General features: G+C 40.5%; 3 protein-coding genes across 4 annotated transcripts; 2 read left to right on the forward strand and 1 right to left on the reverse strand.

The window, feature by feature from the left end:
* Positions 1–28: 28 nt before the first annotated feature.
* On the forward strand, positions 29–3907 carry LOC125893189 (fucolectin-4-like). Of its 2 annotated transcripts, none has more exons than XM_049583740.1 (7): positions 29–270; positions 434–525; positions 815–844; positions 983–1250; positions 1919–2064; positions 2747–3089; positions 3173–3907. In XM_049583740.1, exons 2-7 carry the CDS (start codon positions 492–494, stop codon positions 3210–3212), a joined length of 861 nt encoding a protein of 286 aa, XP_049439697.1. In that variant the 5' UTR covers positions 29–270; positions 434–491; the 3' UTR covers positions 3213–3907. The 2 variants fall into 2 exon arrangements, with proteins under 2 accessions (XP_049439697.1, XP_049439696.1); XM_049583739.1 differs by having other exon boundaries at positions 31–270; positions 487–525.
* A 145-nt stretch (positions 3908–4052) lies between these two features.
* zgc:101716 (uncharacterized protein LOC492784 homolog) lies at positions 4053–11365 on the forward strand. The gene is made up of 8 exons (XM_049584721.1): positions 4053–4255; positions 7659–7760; positions 8373–8516; positions 9596–9646; positions 9769–9913; positions 10040–10175; positions 10419–10551; positions 10698–11365. Exons 1-8 carry the CDS (start codon positions 4151–4153, stop codon positions 10905–10907), a joined length of 1026 nt encoding a protein of 341 aa, XP_049440678.1. The 5' UTR covers positions 4053–4150; the 3' UTR covers positions 10908–11365.
* A 926-nt stretch (positions 11366–12291) lies between these two features.
* LOC125893271 (protein FAM83A) lies at positions 12292–18280 on the reverse strand. The gene is made up of 6 exons (XM_049583840.1): positions 17285–18280; positions 16986–17111; positions 16632–16750; positions 16235–16402; positions 14509–14633; positions 12292–14311 (listed from the first exon to the last, which is right to left on the reverse strand). The coding sequence occupies exons 1-6, from the start codon at positions 17574–17576 to the stop codon at positions 12898–12900; spliced, it is 2244 nt and encodes a 747-aa protein (XP_049439797.1). The 5' UTR covers positions 17577–18280; the 3' UTR covers positions 12292–12897.
* Positions 18281–18483: the final 203 nt, after the last annotated feature.

The raw sequence follows: 18483 nt of genomic DNA on the forward strand, positions 1-18483 counted from the left end.
CAGTCATGCCCTGATGTAGGTTGACCAGAGAGAGCATTACAGTCACAATACTGTATTTTGAAAGATGTAAATACAAGTCTTGGGGTGCTTTGACTATGGAAACAAGAGCTGGACTCCAACTGGCAACCAGGAGAGATGACGTTGTTTGGGATTAGTATGTGTTCCTATAGACAGCAGTCAGGGTGGGGAGATAAGTACAAATGCAGCTATAGCTGAGAGAACTGCATCATTTTAAAATTGTTGAGCAAGAGAGCGAGAAAGGCCGACAAGGTGAGTGAGTTTAGTACAATCTAAAAGATCATTTTTCAACCTATGTAATGTTAAAGAGTCCTCACAGTATTTTCTTCCTCTCAGATGTAGGTTGATACATTAGTGCCATTGAAAGGAAATTGATTTTTCTGATCAATTTATTTGTCTGTGGGCACTTTTATAGAACATCGGACTTCTCCCCTTTCAATTGATGTTGCTGTATTTTCTCCTCCACAGTAAAGATGCTGTGGAGTCTATTGTTAATGTCTCTGATTGGTAAGTAGCTCACTTTGTGCACATGCCTGTCAGTGACAAAGAATTTTGGGGGTGATCCTCAAAAAAGTGAATCATGGATAAAATAATTTAATACTTAATTGTTCAGCTGCTCTACACTCCTGAATGTAGCACAGTATTTAGAAACTTGACTATATATTATATATTAAGGATGCTGTGCTTGCTGTTGTATTGCCAGGCATTAATATTATAGTTTTTAGTAACTAGACATGACTGAAATCAAAACTTAAAATGAAAACAGGAATTCTTATATAACCCTCTGACATTTCAGGATGTGCACACTTAAAAGACCATGAAACAGGTAGGACAATGCTTTTTTACACTCAGCTTGACTTCTCTCAGGTGATGCAAAAAAGTATAACAGTTTTCCTATGCTAAATATGTAAGAGCCAATAATGTGTTCAGGTGAATTCTATATTTTTTCTCTCTTTGACAACAGCTTTGTCACAGAAGGTGACAACATCCCAGTCATCAGACTACCAAACTGACGGTGTCAAATACACTTCTGAAAGAGCTATTGATGGAAATCTGTCGAAATGTGCTCACACCTTGGAACTACCCAACTCCTGGTGGAGGATTGACCTGCTGGGTGTCTACAGAATCTCTTCTATCCATATCTACAACATAAAGCAGCATAATACTGATATAAGCAGTGCTCAGATCTTCATCGGGAACTCTAGTGAGAATAATGGAACCACCAACTGCATGTAGGCCTCAATACATGTTACTTTGAATTACTTTATTTCACATTTTCAGGCTTCGAGGTTCCATTTATGACATCTATATTCGCTATTTTTTAAACCATTTGAGGTAACAGAATGCCTAAAAATCTGTACATTGTTTGGGAAAAACATGATAGTTACTAAAGAAAAAGAAATCATCCTGTTTTGTGTGTAAAATCACAACATAACAAATGTTGAGGATTACTCATTTTCACTGCCACCTAAAAGGAGGCAAAAATTGTCTGATGTTATTTTTAGGTTATATAACATACTGTAGGTAGGTTAGGAATTTGATGTGAACAGCATAGTTAAGTCTGAAACCTATTTTTGTTAAACTATGTTGGACTAAAGTTCACAAACTGACTGTTTAGATGACAAATCTGCTACAGTTGAATCCATCCCATAATAATCTGGGCTGCTCTAAATGCAAATCAGGGGTCTCCAACAATGCCACGTAAATGTGGTCTTCAGTACTCTGAAGTAAATATTGGGCCAACAGAAGAATATTTACTCAGTGATATTAAAGCATAGTAGGATAAACAACATGGGCATGTCTCATCTGAATGACACACAGTTGAAGTTATTTTAAGAACCCTAAAAGATCCCCATTTTCTCTCCCTCTAACATTATGTTCATCTTTTCCTCCCTTACAGGTGTAACAACATCACAGACTTCACACCAGGCCAGTGGTATGAGGTTAAATGTAATGCAAAAATGTCAGGGCGCTACATCACTGTGTTCTTACCGGCAAGCAGGAATTTAATTCTGTGTGAAGTGAAGATCTGCAGCACAAAAAAAGGTATAATAACTGTTCTCATCCACAAAGTGAGTAGCTTTGAGATGAGCTAATACTTTACTAAAATGTCTTCTTTGCAGTCAAATGTGGACAAACTGCATATTAAAACAAGAACATTTAGTATTATGACTAACAAGCAAGTAAGTAAAAACCTATTGCACTAAACTACAACAAGTGATGGCCACATGGCTGAAGGCTTGATTCATGATGAATCATATTCTGATGTACGTGTGTATGATGGAGTATTTTCCCAGGTTTCACACAACAAAATCATTTGGAAGTTTTCAGTATTTCAATCCTCAGATGTCACATGTTTTTGCAAGGAGACTGACAGGGCATGCTGCAATTAAGAAATCACATGACAAGGGCTCATATTCGTGTCGCACCTTTCTGTTTTTCTCTCAGATGTTCACTCTCTGGGAAACTTTCCATCTCATACTGTCTGATTCTGTGTTTTTGCCTTTTGTTTTATATTCTGAAAGAGTAAGAGTCGCAGTGAATAAAAGTTGAAAGACTTTGAGTTGTCTTTTACACAAGGACGAAGCCATGATCAGAAAGTCTTTCTTGTAAAAAAAAAATAAAATAAAATCTTGTGTGTTTGCCCTAATCCTGCTCAGATTTGCTTGCATGGTCACTTACTCACTTCACACATTTTACATGTGGTTTTTTTGGGTTTTTTTTCTAGAGTCACCCTTTCAGCTGATCCCAGAGAACAAGACGTGGGAAGATGCCCTCTACTACTGTCAGGACAGACACATGGACCTGGCTTCCATTGTTGATGAAGAGACCCAGGCCTGGGCTGAGCTGGAGGCCAAGAAAGCCCAAACTCCTTATGTGTGGCTGGGCCTTCGCTACAGCTGCACCCTGGACTTCTGGTTCTGGGTCAATGATCAATGTGTAAAATTCAATCACTGGGATCGAGATGGAAAGATAGAGGAGTGTGACATGAGTGTTGCCATGGAGACAAAAGAGGACCATCTCTGGTCCAGCAAGCCTGACCACAAGAAGTTTAATTTCATTTGTGCAAAGTAAGAGAATTCAATATTTTGTTTTTCTCAGCTCTTATGTCATTGTGGTGTTATGACAAATTCTCCTCTGATATGTGTTTTAGACAACAGGTCCAGGCCGAGTGCAACTGTTGGAATGAGTGAAGCTGAGAGCATGTCCACTGTCACCTAAACACAGCTGACTACACAACACTAAGACATCACTGTTATTTAGTAACTGCAACAGCTGATTTATTCGTTTCACTCTGTAGCTCATTTTGGTCATGCATACTCTCACTTTGTAAATGTTTGCAATATGTTTGAAGTGCTAGCTTTTCCTCTTTTTCTTTATCACCATTTAAAAAATGTAATCATTGATGTTAGAACATGAGACATCTTGTAATTCTCTTCTTGAAAATCTGGGATCCAAGCATTTAAATGGAAATGCATTTAATGTTGATTAATTTTGATATAAAAAATGTATACAAATTCAGAAATGTTTGAGATGTCTATCAAATGGAAAAATGCATTGCCCTTTGTGTTAAATACATTTAATATAAACCTTTTCTGATATAAAACACTTAGATTGCTCTCACTATGTATTTTTGATTAAATGACATTTACTGTATATGTCATTGTCTGAACGCATAGGAAATATATATATAAGTGCTGTTTGCTTATATTATTAATGTTGTTGCCTTTTCGTTTAAAACAACTTTTTTCTCTTTTGATTTCCAAAATCATGTCAACTATTGCTGTTTTTTTGTATTTGATTGTTGTAGCATGTTCCCACCATTGTTACTAAATCATATCGTCTGTCTTTGTACATCTATATCCTGACTTGTTCTGTATATTTTTCGTGATCTAAAATAAAATAATTAATTTCTAAAAATGAAAGAAAAAAGCTATTTTTTTATCATCCGTCGGAACCTTTCTGCCCGGAACCGTTAACCCTGGACACTGCATTAGTCGTGCGCTTCACAGTAAAGGACTGCGTAACCATGAAGTGTATCCCGGTGTAAACAAACAGAGCACGAGTTTAGTTGGCTGTTTGTGTTTTTCCGGACACGTTTACCTGTTGAAGTTGGCTTTTTCGGGTCCGGATGGAGATATTTGGGAGCACGTTTGACGACTCGATGTTTTCGGAGGCGAGAGACCGAGTGACTGTGACTCTGTCGTCTTATAACGCCAAACTGTGTCAACCCGAGGTGAGACTGTTCAGTATGAACTACACTGGTTCACATACAGAGCCATGGTGTGTGTGCAAGATGCTGCACAGGGATGTAGCTACACTGTGCAAGGCTTCGTGACGGGAATAAGCTATTATGAAAAAGAAGCTGCTAACAAGCTAATGCTGATTTGATAACATAACTGTGTAACGTTACACCCAAACAGTAACATACTTGTCTAATATGATGTGATAACAAATACTTCACAGACAAAAGCAAAAATCTAAGATGAAATAAAATAAACCAAGAATAAATTGCATGTAACACAAACAATGTTTTCTGCATACAGTTCAGAACACAAGATTAAAACCCCCAAAGTTTACATATTTTAAGGGATTGTTCTTCATTTATCAGAAGAGAGGGGTGGCTTGGGTGTGACTTTTTTTCACCTTCCCCAAAACTGAAGTATTTTTTCTTTGAGCCTCCCCGAGTTATTGGCGGAAAATGCATGACTCTCCCTCCACCATAAATTATTAGATTTTAAAAACTCACCCTTTAATGTTTGAAATTTAAAGGTAAAGGTGAAATTCTGGAGTTGAAAAAGCACATTTCATAATTATAGCTGCTACGCACCAATGGTCGGGGCCGGGCAATTTTAAGCAAAATTAGGCAATTCTGAGCAACGCACACTAAAACAAAGCATATCACACAATAGAAGTTACATCATATAATTATGGCATGCCCTTCAAATTGTGGATGAGTGGCTGAAGTGATCAGACTCATAATATACAAAGGAAAGAAAAAAACTCAAGAACAAGAAAGTAAGAATAACATTAACTGCTAGCAATTATGAACAAACTGGCCCGATCTAGCTTAAAGGTAAACATTGTCCATGGTGACAAAGTTGAAAACATTACAATGTAAAAGTAGCTATTGGATAGACTCTGCATATTGACTGATAGCTAAGCCAAATAAACATGGAAAAGAGACGAGGGATAACAGGGAAGTGTTGATAAAGAGTATTTGTCTCTCCGCAAAACTGCCTGGATCATAATTATTTTAACCTTGGCAGTCTCTAATCCACATAGCATGATGCCTGAACATACAGTAGGACTTTCACATTAGAATGTCCGTTCTGCCTTAGCTGAGGCTTGAACTCACAACTTCTGAAACTGAGGTCCGTCTTCTGTCTCACTGAGCTAATTGACAAGTGACAGTTCATGTGTGGCTTCACAAATTGACTAAGCCAAGCATCAGGGTGCCAGACAGTAGTCATCCATGCCATGGAAAAGCAGATTTTAAAGTGAAAGTTCCAAAGCTGTAGCACATATGGTTGATTTGTTATGAATTTTCAAAGTTTTGAAATTTAGAGGCTTGCTGTAGTGCTACCATCAGGACTATTGTCTTGTGTTTCCAGTTGAGGACATCTGGCATGGGACTGGACCTTTATGAAAAGTTTGGTATATGGAAATGTTGCACGAGCTGAGGCTTGAACTCGCAATCTTCAACACCAAGAACCAGCCTCTATCTCACTGAGCTAATTGGCAAACAGAAATAGCTCATGTAGCTTCACAAATTGACTAAGCCAGTCACCTGTGTGCAAGACAGCAGCTGTTAGTGTGTAAAGGCAGATTTCAAACGGCTGTCAAAAATTCAGTTAAGACAAAAATCTGAAAATACACATATTGCATCTAGACAGCATGGAGATGTTGGTAATTTGTTTTTAACAATGATTTATTGGCTCCATAAGTGAAAAACTGAAGCTTAAAAATGACATTTTTTGCATTGACTCCAATTGTTCACACGAGAGCGAAATTCAAAATGCTTTTTGAGATAAAATTCTGGTATTTTCCAAACATCTACCATGACTCTAGAATTTTGTCTTTTTTTTTTAATGAACATTGAAGATTTATTTAGCAAGAATTTGCAAGTATATGTTTACAGTACCGTTTACAGTCAAACAATTTGATGCACTGTAGGCTCAATTTTTGATAAATCAAAAATCTGTGTGGATCGTTTTTGTAGGACAGTCTGAAGATGCTCTGTAGCAAGTCTGGTGTCAATTGAGCAAAAATTGTGGGAGAAGATAGGTTTAATAAGTTTTACAGTTTTTGAAAAAAAAAACAGTGATGGACTTCATAATTTGCAATAGGTTTAAATGTACAAAAGTTTCTTCAGTATTGGGGCTACAGTTTGGTGAAAGTTGCAAATCTGTAGCACATATGGTTGATTTGTTGTGAATTTTCAAAATTTTGAACTTTAGAGGCTTGCTGTAGCGCCACCATCAGGACTATTGGCCTGTTTTTGCAGCTGAGGCAATCTGGCATGGGACTGGACCTTTGTGCAAAGTTTGGTGATTTTTCCTGCATGGCAAGTATGATTTCCTTGGAAGAAGAAGAACTTGAAGCAAAAGAATAGGGTCCTGGCAGCTTAGGCTGCCCGGCCCCTAATTATGATTTGTAACATCCATTCTGAGAGTGGAGCTTTTTGTTCTGCACTCTAGGTGCCTGGCGTTTTTGCCAAAGTGCTCTAAACTCGTCAAGTTGGAAAGACTTAAACTCAGAGCGGAAAAGCACTCCACGTCATCTCTTCTTTTTTCATCTTTTTTTCCCATTGTTCAATTGGGTTTGGGAGTCAGGCCCTCTGTGGTGGTCATGACAACAAGTTTACAGCTGGTAAACAATGAAGGAGAAATTGGCTGTAGCAGCTGCTGGATCCCTTTGTGGCCTAATGATAGATAGCAGGTTGTCAAGCTGCCCCCGTGTCTTCCTAAAATATTCCTGGAAACAGCCATCATGTATGTAGGTATGTAGCGTGTCAGAGGAGAAATGAGCTGTTCACATTTTTCTCTTGTGGCAGCCAGGTAACGGTCCACAAACCTCACCGCACTTTAGGGACTGTTCTTTACTTATGAAGGGACTGTCAGGGGAGGAGGGTGGCTGGTTGATTTTTATCTTATTTATTTATTTTATTTTGATCCCCCCTATGTTAATCACTTATTGATGCAGTTAGGGACCGTTCTCCATGGCCAGGCTGTCGGCCGGGTGGGAATAAGTCAAAGTGTGGCGGAGAAGAGGGACCGGGAAAAGAGGCTCCGTTCTCCCCATAGTTAGGGACCGTTCGCCACGGTACCGCTGCTGGGCAGGGTGGAAATAAGTCCTGCAGAGTTTCAGAGTACCAGGAGAATGTTTTAGGATAGTAACGGAAAGTTACGGAAAACACATTATTTGATCAATTTACATTGTGCCCCTAAAGTTCTTTGTGCGCTCCTTACTTTTTCAACTTAGGAGCACATGTGGAAAAAAGTTAGCGTCAAACCCTGATATATATATATATATATATATATACATATACATATATATATTTGTGTGTGTGTGTGTGTGTGTGAATAATGCATGAAGTGTTTTTAAATTGTCATCTTTTCTCTTGATACTCTCTGCAGTGGTTTTGTGAGAGTGCAGCTCTCAACACAGATGATCCTTTGGAGAAGCAGAAGGTCTACAAGTTTAGAGGTGACTTAGCTGTGAGACAGGGGAACTATCAGGTAATTTAACATTCAGTTTAGTCAATCATCTCTAATTTCAAATTCGTAGTTGTAAGTTGGTGATGAGTTACAGAAAAATAAGTAGAGGCTCTCAGTTCAAAGTCCTTCAGATGTTTACATATTATCAGCCAGCTTTTATGCAGCACAGTCATCATGCATTCAAATGTTTCTGTAGAGCTGCTGCTGAGATAACAACAAACAGGACTGGTCACGTGACTCGTTCCTGTAATGTAAACATGAACATGTTCAAACGCAACAGAACACAAAAAGCATATATTTAGCAGCGTGCTACACAGCGACATTTCCAAGACAACATAAAAAAGACTTCTGAAAACACATTCAGCCACATCACACCAAAATTCTTGAGTGAAGTAAAACCAGATTTGAATTGTTGAAATATTAAACACAGGTGTAATTTGCTGTGTTTTGAACAACAGTTTGATTTTCAGTACATTTACAGTAACAGTACCAACAGAGGCTGCTGCAGGCAAATACAACACTGGATTTGACCATGCTGTTCTCTGTTGTCACATATCGTTCATACCTCATTCATTGTCATTGTAATGTTAAAAGGCCTTGTTGCATTTTGTCCTCATGGTGTGGTGGACATAGAAAGCCTTGGATGCATACAGCAGCTGCCTGGAGTGGATCGCTGACAACAACCTGACCATCAGAAGAGATGTACTGGAGGGAATGGCCCGATGCTGCACCAAACTGGGACAGAGAGACAGGGCGCTGGAGCTGGCCCACTTACTGGTAATTCTTTGATGAGCTTTTCCGTGCAAAACAGTGACCGTGCTGCAACTGGAACAGTCTGCTGGTATTATGAAATATGTTGGTGTTAAAGAAAAAAAATCCAAAATGACTACATTGATTGCTATTTTGTTGATATAAATAATGTTTTTGTTTGCTCTTACTGCCATTAACTTACATCATTATTAAAGACAACAACAATTCCCCATGATGGATTTTCTGTCTGGTGTAGTAAGGTAGAGGGTTTAACTGTATATATAGTATGTACATTATGTGTTACAGCACACTATACATTTTTTATAAGGCTTTATCTCCCCCCCAGGCAGCCACTGCTTATTATTTACAACATGTTTGTACTCACTGCTTACTGTTTGTGCTTCAGCTTTATGAGAATGTGTTGGTGCTTTTATGTGCCTTAGAAAGCTCCAGTATTAAAAGTCAGCTGTCAAACAGGGATCTTTTTCATAATTCGGTATACTTGTCATTTTGAATTATTATACATAACTGTCTAATAGTTTAATGGTGATAGTGGAGTTTACATTTGCTTATTGCTGGTCTTCTGATTTAAATTGTCCACTAATGAAGCTCGGTTTTTGCAGTCCAGGAGTGTCCAAACTTTTTTCAATGGGGGCCAAATTAGATCATGTGAAAATACCTGGGGCCTGCTGCCTCTCGCATCATATGGGTTATTAAAAAATCACTTGTAAATGACAGAAACACAACTGTTTAATCTTCAAGGGAAACAGTACTCAGCTTTCCACCACTCCTGAAAGCAGCTGCCTTTGCTCTTGCCTTTAAGCATCTTTGCCGTGGCCATGTCTGCTACCTAGCAGGAAATATCTGTTATTAGGCAACTGTTTGTTTGCTTGTTTACTGTTTACCTGTGAAAAGACATTAGTTCTGCCTTTGTAGTTGTGGTGCATGTGTACAAACTGTATGATCCTGCCTTTGTGAGGTCAATAGATAAACTTTACAAAGAAGCAAGTTGCATTTTGTATTTATTGAAAATGAAATCTGTCTAGAAACTTTGGCTCAGAAAATGGCCAGAACTCAGTTGTAATCTATACATGATTTTTCTCCAGAGCAAAGAAGCCTCCAACACCTGTCACCTAACCGGCCTTCTGCTGCTCAAGGTCAGTGTTAGCCAGTACACACACAACACACACAGATACAAACACTTTTTCCCTTTTGTTGACTCCAAATCTCTCTGTGAAAATGTAACAACATTCTTATTTAATTGAAAATTTTACTGAAGGTCAGCATCTACCAGCATTTTGGAGCCGTAGGATCAAAGATGTCGTGTCTGCAGCAGCTGTGCAGCCTGCTGCCCTTCAACCCCTGGCACTGGTACAACCTGGGACAGACATGTCTGCAGCTGCTGGAGAGCGACCGGACCACAGGTAGGATGGAGTTCATTTCCCTTCTTAAAAGTCAGATATGCAGGAAAATTGCTATGATGAATGAATGCTCTTTCTCTGTCTCTCCTTTTTTTCCATGATGTGATCTGTTGTGTTCGCCTTTATCAGGATCATGTTCCCCACAGAGGTGTGTATCACCAGAAGAGAAGAATGATGGAGACGCTGAGGAAAAACAGGAGGAGGCAGCAGAGCTGGAGGAGAACAGAATCTGGCTGAAAGCTTGCACCTGTTTCATCAGGACAAGGTACTGCTTAGTGATTGCAATCTCTATGCTTCATATATACTATATGTCACATAAACACAGCACACAAAATCCAATATTCGTTACATACAGTAGTTGAAAGTCACTGGAAAGAGCAGTTGGTGCAGATGTTGTGTAAACTTCTTGAAAGAAAGGAGCTTGTAGGCTTAAAAAATCTAATGAAAACTTTTACAAAAGAAATCGACAGCTCTCAAAATATCTCCTTGTGTTTTCTGTGTCCTCCAGACTTCTGTTGAGAATCCTCAGGCAGCAGCAGTCCTCCTTTGTGTTGCAGCGCACTGAAAGCACCCTACAGAAGACAGATGAGCTGTTACAGAGGCTGAATCCCAAAGAAACATCCCTGCAGGCTCTCACTGAGGTGAAGACACACTCCTAGTTTTGTTCATACATGCTGTGTCAGAACCTGACACTTTAGGGTTAACTTGTGTTTTGAGCTGAGTTAAAGTCAGCGGACAGTTTTTACGCAGCAGCACAGTTTCAGTTTCTCTCTGTTTGATCTCCCAGGTGATGTCAGAGGACCTGATCCCGGAGAAGATGAGGGAGGACTACCAGGATGGGGAGAGTCTGGCCTGTGTGTGTGTGCAGAGCTTCAGGGTGCGTTGGTGGAACAAGATCTTACTGATTGGCGTGCTGGAGACTGACGGCTGTCAACATCAGATGCAGACAGACACAAGTGATGACTGTTTTACAGAGAAAATGGCTGACAGGAAGTGACTAAAGAACATATCGAAGGTCCTGTCACTGTACAGATCCATCAAAGCACGAACGAAACACAAGATGAAAGTCTACAAGTCTGTATACATGTAGAAATACACAAACACAGGTCAAATGCAAAAATGAATGCCGACAATCTCAGAATACCAAAAGAAGCACAATAATCAAAAAGTATAAATCACTTTTAATCTCTTAAACTGTAACAGAATTTGTCACAGGGAGAACTGCACGGTGAATGTAGTCGTCGTTAATCTCAGTGTCAGACGTACCTATTAATGTGTCATACACTTCAGACTGTGTAACATTATCTGTCAGTGATTGTTTTGCATTAAGACAGGAAACAAAGTGAGACATTTTAAAGTTGCTGAATGTTATTCATAAAATGTCACTTCATGCCTTAACACGTTCATATCTTAAGAATGTTTTTAATAAAATGTTGTTGTTTTTTGTCCCTGAAATAGTCTCAAATCACTTTGTGCATTAGTAACCTGAATGTGCTGAAAAGCAAATGATGGGCCAGTTGACATTTTGACATGTCGTAGCAGGAAAAGCATGATAGGTGTGCCTGTTCCAGTGCTGTTATTGTGCAGAGCCATCATTAATGTTATTAGTTCCACCTGTGCCTCTGCTATGACAAGTCAAATGTCTGCCATGAAAAAGGCCTGTTATTATATGGCACTTATAATTTATGCCTTTATCGCCACAGTTAAGGAGCTGTCTGCCTCCAATGTTAGCTGTTCCCTGAATCATCCCTCACGACTGGCACCTTTTCATTTACTATAATAAACTTTCCACTGTAACAGAAACACAGCCTTAACAGTTTTTATAGCAGAATAATAAAATAGTATTTCCTCGGCTGTAAAGTAAATTATAGAATAATAAAGAGCCGTTGGTTAGAGGAGAGTTTATTCTCTTCTTTTACATGGATAATAAAAACCCCAACATGAGGTACACTTGCACAGATGTTTTCACTTAATTGCCTGATTAGACCTCTTCAGACGCTGCATGATTGACGTCTCCCTCCCTGTTAGTTCTGTCAAATCTGATATATAATATTAATCATTATGGTGAAGTGACATCACCCAGCTTTAACCTGAGTAGCTCTAATCAGTCAATAACTGAAAACACCTGTGTGGGTGTGCAGAGCCATTAAAAAAAATGAACACTAGAATATCCCCTGAATATTCTGCCCACACACAATCTTTTTAAAGGGACAGTTCACACACACAAAAAAAAATCAAAAAGACATGTTTTCTCTAGTCAATTTAGATTGATTAGGTGTGAGTTTCCAAGTGTTGAGACATCAGCCGTAGAGATGTCTGCCTTTTCTCCAATATATATATCTATATATATATATCTATATATAATATATCTCCTAGCACCACTAAGCTTGCTAAAGTTACAGCTCAGCCGAAGAGGACGGCATCAATGTTTACATTTTGTGCTGCCACGACCACCAGCCTCTTGCCCATGAGTAGATGCATGCTTCTCTCTGCATGTGGATATTGCTGGTGGGTGTAGTTTGATAGGAAGAAAATAGTTCCTACATAAAACTGCTCACAACAAGGTTTGTAGATTATCGTGAGCCACTGAGTCATTATTTCTGTAAAGAGACATTGCTGTTGAGTTTTTTTTAAATGTATTGTTTGGCGCTCTGAGCACACGCTGAGTGACATCTAGTTCCACTATATCTGAGAGAAGGCTCACAGATTTTAAAACATAGTAGTAAACCACAACCCTTGATTATTTTGTAAAATTAAATCAACATTTTGTTCATTTATCTTATTTCACAATTTTGTTTAAATACCAGTGCCAGTGCCTACCAGTTTAGTATAAATTTCAGAAGCTTTACACAGTAGAATATTCTGCATGTTTCATATAAACAGATGTTTTATTGACCTGATTATATGTGTGCCTGTGTGAGGGTGAATAGATGTGTCCAAGTTTGTCAGTTTAAATAACACCAAAGGTCAAACTTACATTTCTTCTGTCAGGTCTTAGTTATGTTTGGATTCAGGCGTGTTGAGTGTCTGTCATTCATGCTCTTGCTCCTTCTTAGTGGTGTATTCATGCTGCTGTGCAATGGCCTCCTGCCCACCTGTCCGCCCAACATCTGTCCCGTCCCGTAGGTGGCGTCGAAGGAGTTGTGGCGAGCCACAGGTCTGGGTCTTTCAGCACGACTCTGGGTCATCCAATTTAGTTTTGGAGGGGGCCTCGCCTGCTGGGAGGTGTGGGGCTGTAGATGTGTACTTGGTAAGAACAGCTTGGAGTCGGGCTGCAGCTGAAGTTTAAAATGAGCTCTTGTGGCTGCTGATGCTGACTTTGACCTTGGAGACTCTGTGGCTCTGTGAGACGGGAACGAAGGTTGGTGGTTCCTCTGGGGCTGATCCTGCCTCCTGGGTCCTAAAGTGGACAATTTAGTTTGTTGCCCAGATGTGCATCCTCCTCGTTGGGTTAAACGGAACTGCAGGCCTGTCTTTGCTTGTTTCTGCTGTAATGTGGGAGGAGGCAGGACTTTGGGTTTATCAGCTAGAAAGTCCACCTGTGGTTTAAAGTTAAAAAGGTAGTTCCATTGTCGTCTTTGTGTGTTTAGACCTGCAGCAATCCCCAGAGGCTCTTTGAGTCTGTCCCTGTTCCTCTGTCGAAAGAAAATACCTTCAGAACCTACAATGTGGTGCTCATGATTTTTCTTGAAAGCTGATTGATAGCTGACACTCCTGTGCTGTCTGTTTGTGTGGGGAGCAGTGTGCAAAGGGTTTGATTCTTGAACCCTCTTTTTCTTATCAGCTGGAGTGGTGATAGTAAGGCTTTTGAGCTGAGACTGAACGTTTGAGACTTGAGTCTCACTGAGAGGGTTTGAGTGACTCTGTGTCTGGTTTTGATTCTTCTCCAGAGGTTTCACACCAGTTTGTGCACCATGCTGTATGCAGACAGCTCCCACTGTATGTTTTGGCTTTCCCACAGATACACTCTGCAGTGTTTCTGCTTGAACAGGAGGTTTTGGGTGCAACATTTGAGGTTTTTCATGTATTTGTGTACCATTGCCTGCTCTGTATAGAGGGTAGGAATTATCCACACTTGGGTAGATTTCTGCACTTTGTGGACTGGATAAAACCGGCATTTTTGCTTTGGTCTGAGTATTCTGAGCATCTCCATTCTGATCCGTGTGGCACATTGTTGTTGGGCTTGATTTTGATTCACTGGCATCGGTGTTAGCATTTTGAGCTGCACATGATGTGGTGTAAAGAGGGAGAGTGTGAGGCACAGTGATAAAAGTGACAAAGCCAGGGACTGGTTTGGAGCTGGAGTACAGCCTGAGGAATTCCTGATGGAAAGGTATGACCGGGCTGCCCTTTATAAGAACAGCAAAACTACGATGGACCTGCCAGGACAGCCAGGAGAAACTGAGGAGACAACACAAACACACACACGTGTTAATGGTAGAGCCAAAAACTTGAAAAGAAAAGAGACAAAGGTAAAGTTTAGACAGACTTGAAATGCAAATACATTAGATAAACACTTAAAAGAACACAAACATTTTAACAAGATGTACTTAGTATGTGATTAGTATGTTTGCATGTGTGTGGGTGTGTGTGTGTACCTGTATGAGCCAGTCAGCACCTCAGTCCAGTCAGTGATGATAAAACTCTCTGCAATCTGACCGGTCAGCTTCCTGCCCGTCTTGGTACAGTATGTCTGTCCTTGGACGCTGCTTACTGAAAGTTTCTAAACACAAACAAGAAAGCAAATATTAATCAATAATTAAATTTGTGGGGTGGCACGGTGGTGTGGTGGTTAGCACTGTCGCCTCACAGCAAGAGGGTTGCCGATTCGATCCCAGGTGTGGGAGCCCTTCTGTGCGGAGTTTGCATGTTCTCCCCGTGTCAGTGTGGGTTCTCTCTGGGTACTCCGGCTTCCTCCCACAGTCCAAAGACATGCAGACTGGGGACTAGGTTAATTGGTGACTCTAAATTGTCCATAGGTGTGAATGGTTGTTTGTCTCCATGTGTCAGCCCTGTGATAGTCTGGCGACCTGTTCAGGGTGTACCCTGCCCTTGCCCAATGTCAGCTGGGATAGGCTTAAGACTTAAAGGTAATGTCTCTTCTCTTTGGTCACATGCATCAGTGGCAGCACTGCATTCTCAATTCCTCTGCTTTTGCAAGACTATTGTGCCTGTGCTTCAACATCCTGCTGAAGATCAAAGATTAGCTTGTGAAAAAACAGATGTATATTGAGACACAACAAGCACATGTCTACCTCATACAGTCTGGCTATGGTGCTTATCATGTACGGACAGCAGTATTCTTAGCTTCACAGTGTCAGATGAGTGTGCTGGGTACCCAAAAAAGAGAGGTTATTCAATTCAATTTTATTTATAAAGCCCAATATCCAAAATCACAATTTGCCTCACAGGGCTTTACAGCATACGACATCCCTCTGTCCTTAGGACCCTCACAGCGGATAAGGAAAAACTCCCCCCACAAAACCCCTTCAACAGGGAAAAAAATGGTAGAAACCTCAGGAAGAGCAACTGAGGAGGGATCCCTCTTACAGGACGGACAGACGTACAAAAGATGTTGGACAGAACAGATCAACATAATAAATTTACAGTAATCCATATGACACAATGATACATAAAGAGAGGGGACAGTGTTGAACAATCCTGTTGGTACCATCCACAACTTTTCACCATGTAAATGGAAAAATAACCCTCTAATGTGCACTGAACTGAAGTGAACCGAACTGCTTGGCGGAAACGAGGCTCGTGTGTCTCGTGTTTGCATCTAGCAGTAACCTGTGCTGTGTGCAGCAGGGACGCTGTGGCTCTTTGGTTAGTTGAGGGAGAGAATGACTAAATAATACTAATGGAGATGGATGGAGGGTTCTAGCTGACATCACTCACATTCACCCAAAAATCTAAAGCTTAAATGCAGCTCCTTTTATTTTTCAAAGCATTAAGCTAAAAAGCTCAAAATTTTCATTTTTTAAATCTTTACAGGGGTTACATTTGAACTTTTTTACTCTGTGAGGCTTTGGATTTGTGAGTTTATAAACTTGAAAAGCTGTGTTCGTGTGGGTGTGTTTGGGAAGTGCTCTGTCGCTGAAACACCTACCAATAGAAATGTAATGCAGAACTTGGATGAAAATTAAAACCTGGTTTGATTATTTTATCTAAAAGGAGAGAATGAAGTACTGTATTTATGGACCAGAGCTCTTCAAAGTAATGCAAAATGTTTTTGGCTCTCCATAGGTTTTCAAAAGCAAAACACATTTCCAACAATTTTGATGCAGGCTCTAACAGGCAGGTGGATGGAAATGGACTCACAGGGAAGTTTGTGCCGATGAGTTGGAGGTCCTGCCACATGCTAACGAACAGTTTCAGGTTGAGATGATCCAGCAGCAGATAAACAGACACATTCCTCTTCCTGCTCGCCTCCAGAAGGTCACACAGCAGCTCTACGTCAGTGAAGCTGTCCATCACTATGGCCAGGGCCTGCACATAAACACCCACACACACACAGTCACATGCCACAAAAGCTGTCAACCCCTGCAACAAGGACATGCACAGCCAGATATCACTCGCTGGGAATGTGACATTTCAGCACTCGAGATGAAATACCACATCTGTTATCATCCCTCACATGTATAGGCATGCATGGCTTTTTTACATGCAGGCACATGAAGAAACAAACAAACTGCTCTCTTCACACATCCACACAAACCATTCTAGCCTTTCTGATGAACTCCCTGACCAGGTCTTTCATGCCGGCTGCTCTGCTGCCAGACTGGTAATAAACCACAGCGGAGGGCTCATCCAGGACAGGATCATTCCACTTCACACCTGAAAGGCACAAAAACATGATCGGAGATGGCAGCGAATTAGAGGGGATGATGATTTGTCATAGAAGTACATTGAGCTGATACACAGAAGTCTCTGCAGGAGTTCAACACCTCTAATATTATGAGTTAAAACCCCCAAAAGATTGCACTTTACACCAGTATTAAAGTAGGTTTTTTTTAGGTTCCATAAAAGTTTTCTACTCCTGTAATATTTTATCAGCTGCTCAGATCCAAACCTGCCACAGTAGGATCACTGTCTGTGGACACTGTGGGACATTGTGTGGCAGTCTGGGAGCCAGCGCACGAGTTCTCCAAGTCTATGTCATCATCATCATCATCATCATCAGATGCACCAAGTTCTGCTGTGTAAAGAATAAAGCTATGATCAATAAAAAGTAACACAAGCAATCATTTTCTTTGTTATCCAATGAATCAAGCTGATAGGAAACTTTTGTCTTTTACACACAACATGCTGCAAACAACAAGACAAACTGTCAAAATGATTTACAACAATGTAAAAACAAACATTTACAACCTGTCTTGCCATCGGTCCCATTTTCCAGGATGTAAATCTTCTCCTGATCTGACAGAAAGTCCACTTCTCCCTCCGCCTTCAGCACCTTGTGGTATTCCTCTAAGCCCCCGCTGAGCAGAGTGTCCACTGCCAGTCGAGCGCTCTCATTGTGGCTCAGGTCCAACGCAGGTCTGTTGGTTTTACAGTCACTGAAAGAGGAGGAGGGGATGCGGAGGTCTTGAACCCTTCGCCTCACCTTCCCTAGGGGTTTTGATGTCCTGTACCACAGCACCGAAACACTGCTCTCATCCATGGATGATGGACTTGAATGCTAATCTGGCTCACTGCAGTTGGGCTGTGCTGTGCATGATCCTCAGGTTACCTACACAAATGGAAGACCTACAAGTTAAAGCACACAGAAAGGTAAAAAGAAAATAGTAGTCCCGCCCCTGCTTGGGGCGAGATTCTTTCACAAGTGATGAGAGATGACAGCTTGGAGCAATAGACATACAAATACATGCTAATGATGGACAGAAAATACACAAGAAAGTATGTCTATGTATACACATGGAAAATATTCTAAGAAAGTGCATGGCGTTATGTGTGAGGTGTGAAATTTGGCTTTAAGACATATTCCTTGACTTGTGTGAAGCAACAGGTGTGTGTTTGTAGTTGTTGATTAAGGATGATAGAAGAGAAAACAAGGGACTGATTTTGCTGTTTTCCTCCCAGGGGCTGAGAGTGATTTATGGCATGTGAGGACAGATAAATGATGGGTGGAGGGAAAGAAAAGAATGAGTGACAGAAATGGGGATGGCTGTCATTTTAGCTTATGTCAAACAACACCTGAATGATTATAGGACCAAAGGCAGAGACAGACAGTTACAGGCACACCCAGTGCAGACCTGCAGCACAAAGGTCCTCAGGTGTTTTACAGTAATTGCTCTTTGACTTTTAGGCCACAGTCCAACCTGATCTGTCTCTGGTTTATGAATAGATGTGGGTGGCAAAAGACAAATTGCCTGCTGTCTTGACATAAGCAGAAAAACCATTAACACCCTAGAACAAACTCCAAACTATCCAATCAAAACACGATACCTCTGATCCTAAGTCTAGCACAATATAAATGCTAAGAGCAATAGTGGCCCCTAGGAACTCGATTTTCATATTACATATTGTCTGTGTTTGATACACTATCTCCACATTCTGTATATCAGAAA

Source organism: Epinephelus fuscoguttatus, linkage group LG8, assembly GCF_011397635.1.
Source record: "Epinephelus fuscoguttatus linkage group LG8, E.fuscoguttatus.final_Chr_v1".
Classification (NCBI taxonomy): Eukaryota; Metazoa; Chordata; class Actinopteri; order Perciformes; family Serranidae; genus Epinephelus; species Epinephelus fuscoguttatus.

What these genes read in the sequence shown, in the direction of transcription:
- LOC125893271 (XM_049583840.1), bottom strand. Translation starts at nt 17,576, where the DNA reads ATGGATGAGAGCAGTGTTTCGGTGCTGTGGTACAGGACATCAAAACCC. An exon ending in CAGTGATCCTACTGTGGCAG is followed by an intron (nt 16,751 to 16,985) that starts GTTTGGATCTGA and finishes TGTGCCTTTCAG; the next exon opens with GTGTGAAGTGGAATGATCCT. An exon ending in GTGCTGACTGGCTCATACAG is followed by an intron (nt 14,312 to 14,508) that starts GTACACACACAC and finishes TTGTCTCCTCAG; the next exon opens with TTTCTCCTGGCTGTCCTGGC.
- zgc:101716 (XM_049584721.1), top strand. Translation starts at nt 4,151, where the DNA reads ATGGAGATATTTGGGAGCACGTTTGACGACTCGATGTTTTCGGAGGCG. An exon ending in CCAAACTGTGTCAACCCGAG is followed by an intron (nt 4,256 to 7,658) that starts GTGAGACTGTTC and finishes TACTCTCTGCAG; the next exon opens with TGGTTTTGTGAGAGTGCAGC. An exon ending in CCGGCCTTCTGCTGCTCAAG is followed by an intron (nt 9,647 to 9,768) that starts GTCAGTGTTAGC and finishes ATTTTACTGAAG; the next exon opens with GTCAGCATCTACCAGCATTT.
- LOC125893189 (XM_049583740.1), top strand. Translation starts at nt 492, where the DNA reads ATGCTGTGGAGTCTATTGTTAATGTCTCTGATTG. An exon ending in CTTAAAAGACCATGAAACAG is followed by an intron (nt 845 to 982) that starts GTAGGACAATGC and finishes CTTTGACAACAG; the next exon opens with CTTTGTCACAGAAGGTGACA. An exon ending in AATGGAACCACCAACTGCAT is followed by an intron (nt 1,251 to 1,918) that starts GTAGGCCTCAAT and finishes CCTCCCTTACAG; the next exon opens with GTGTAACAACATCACAGACT.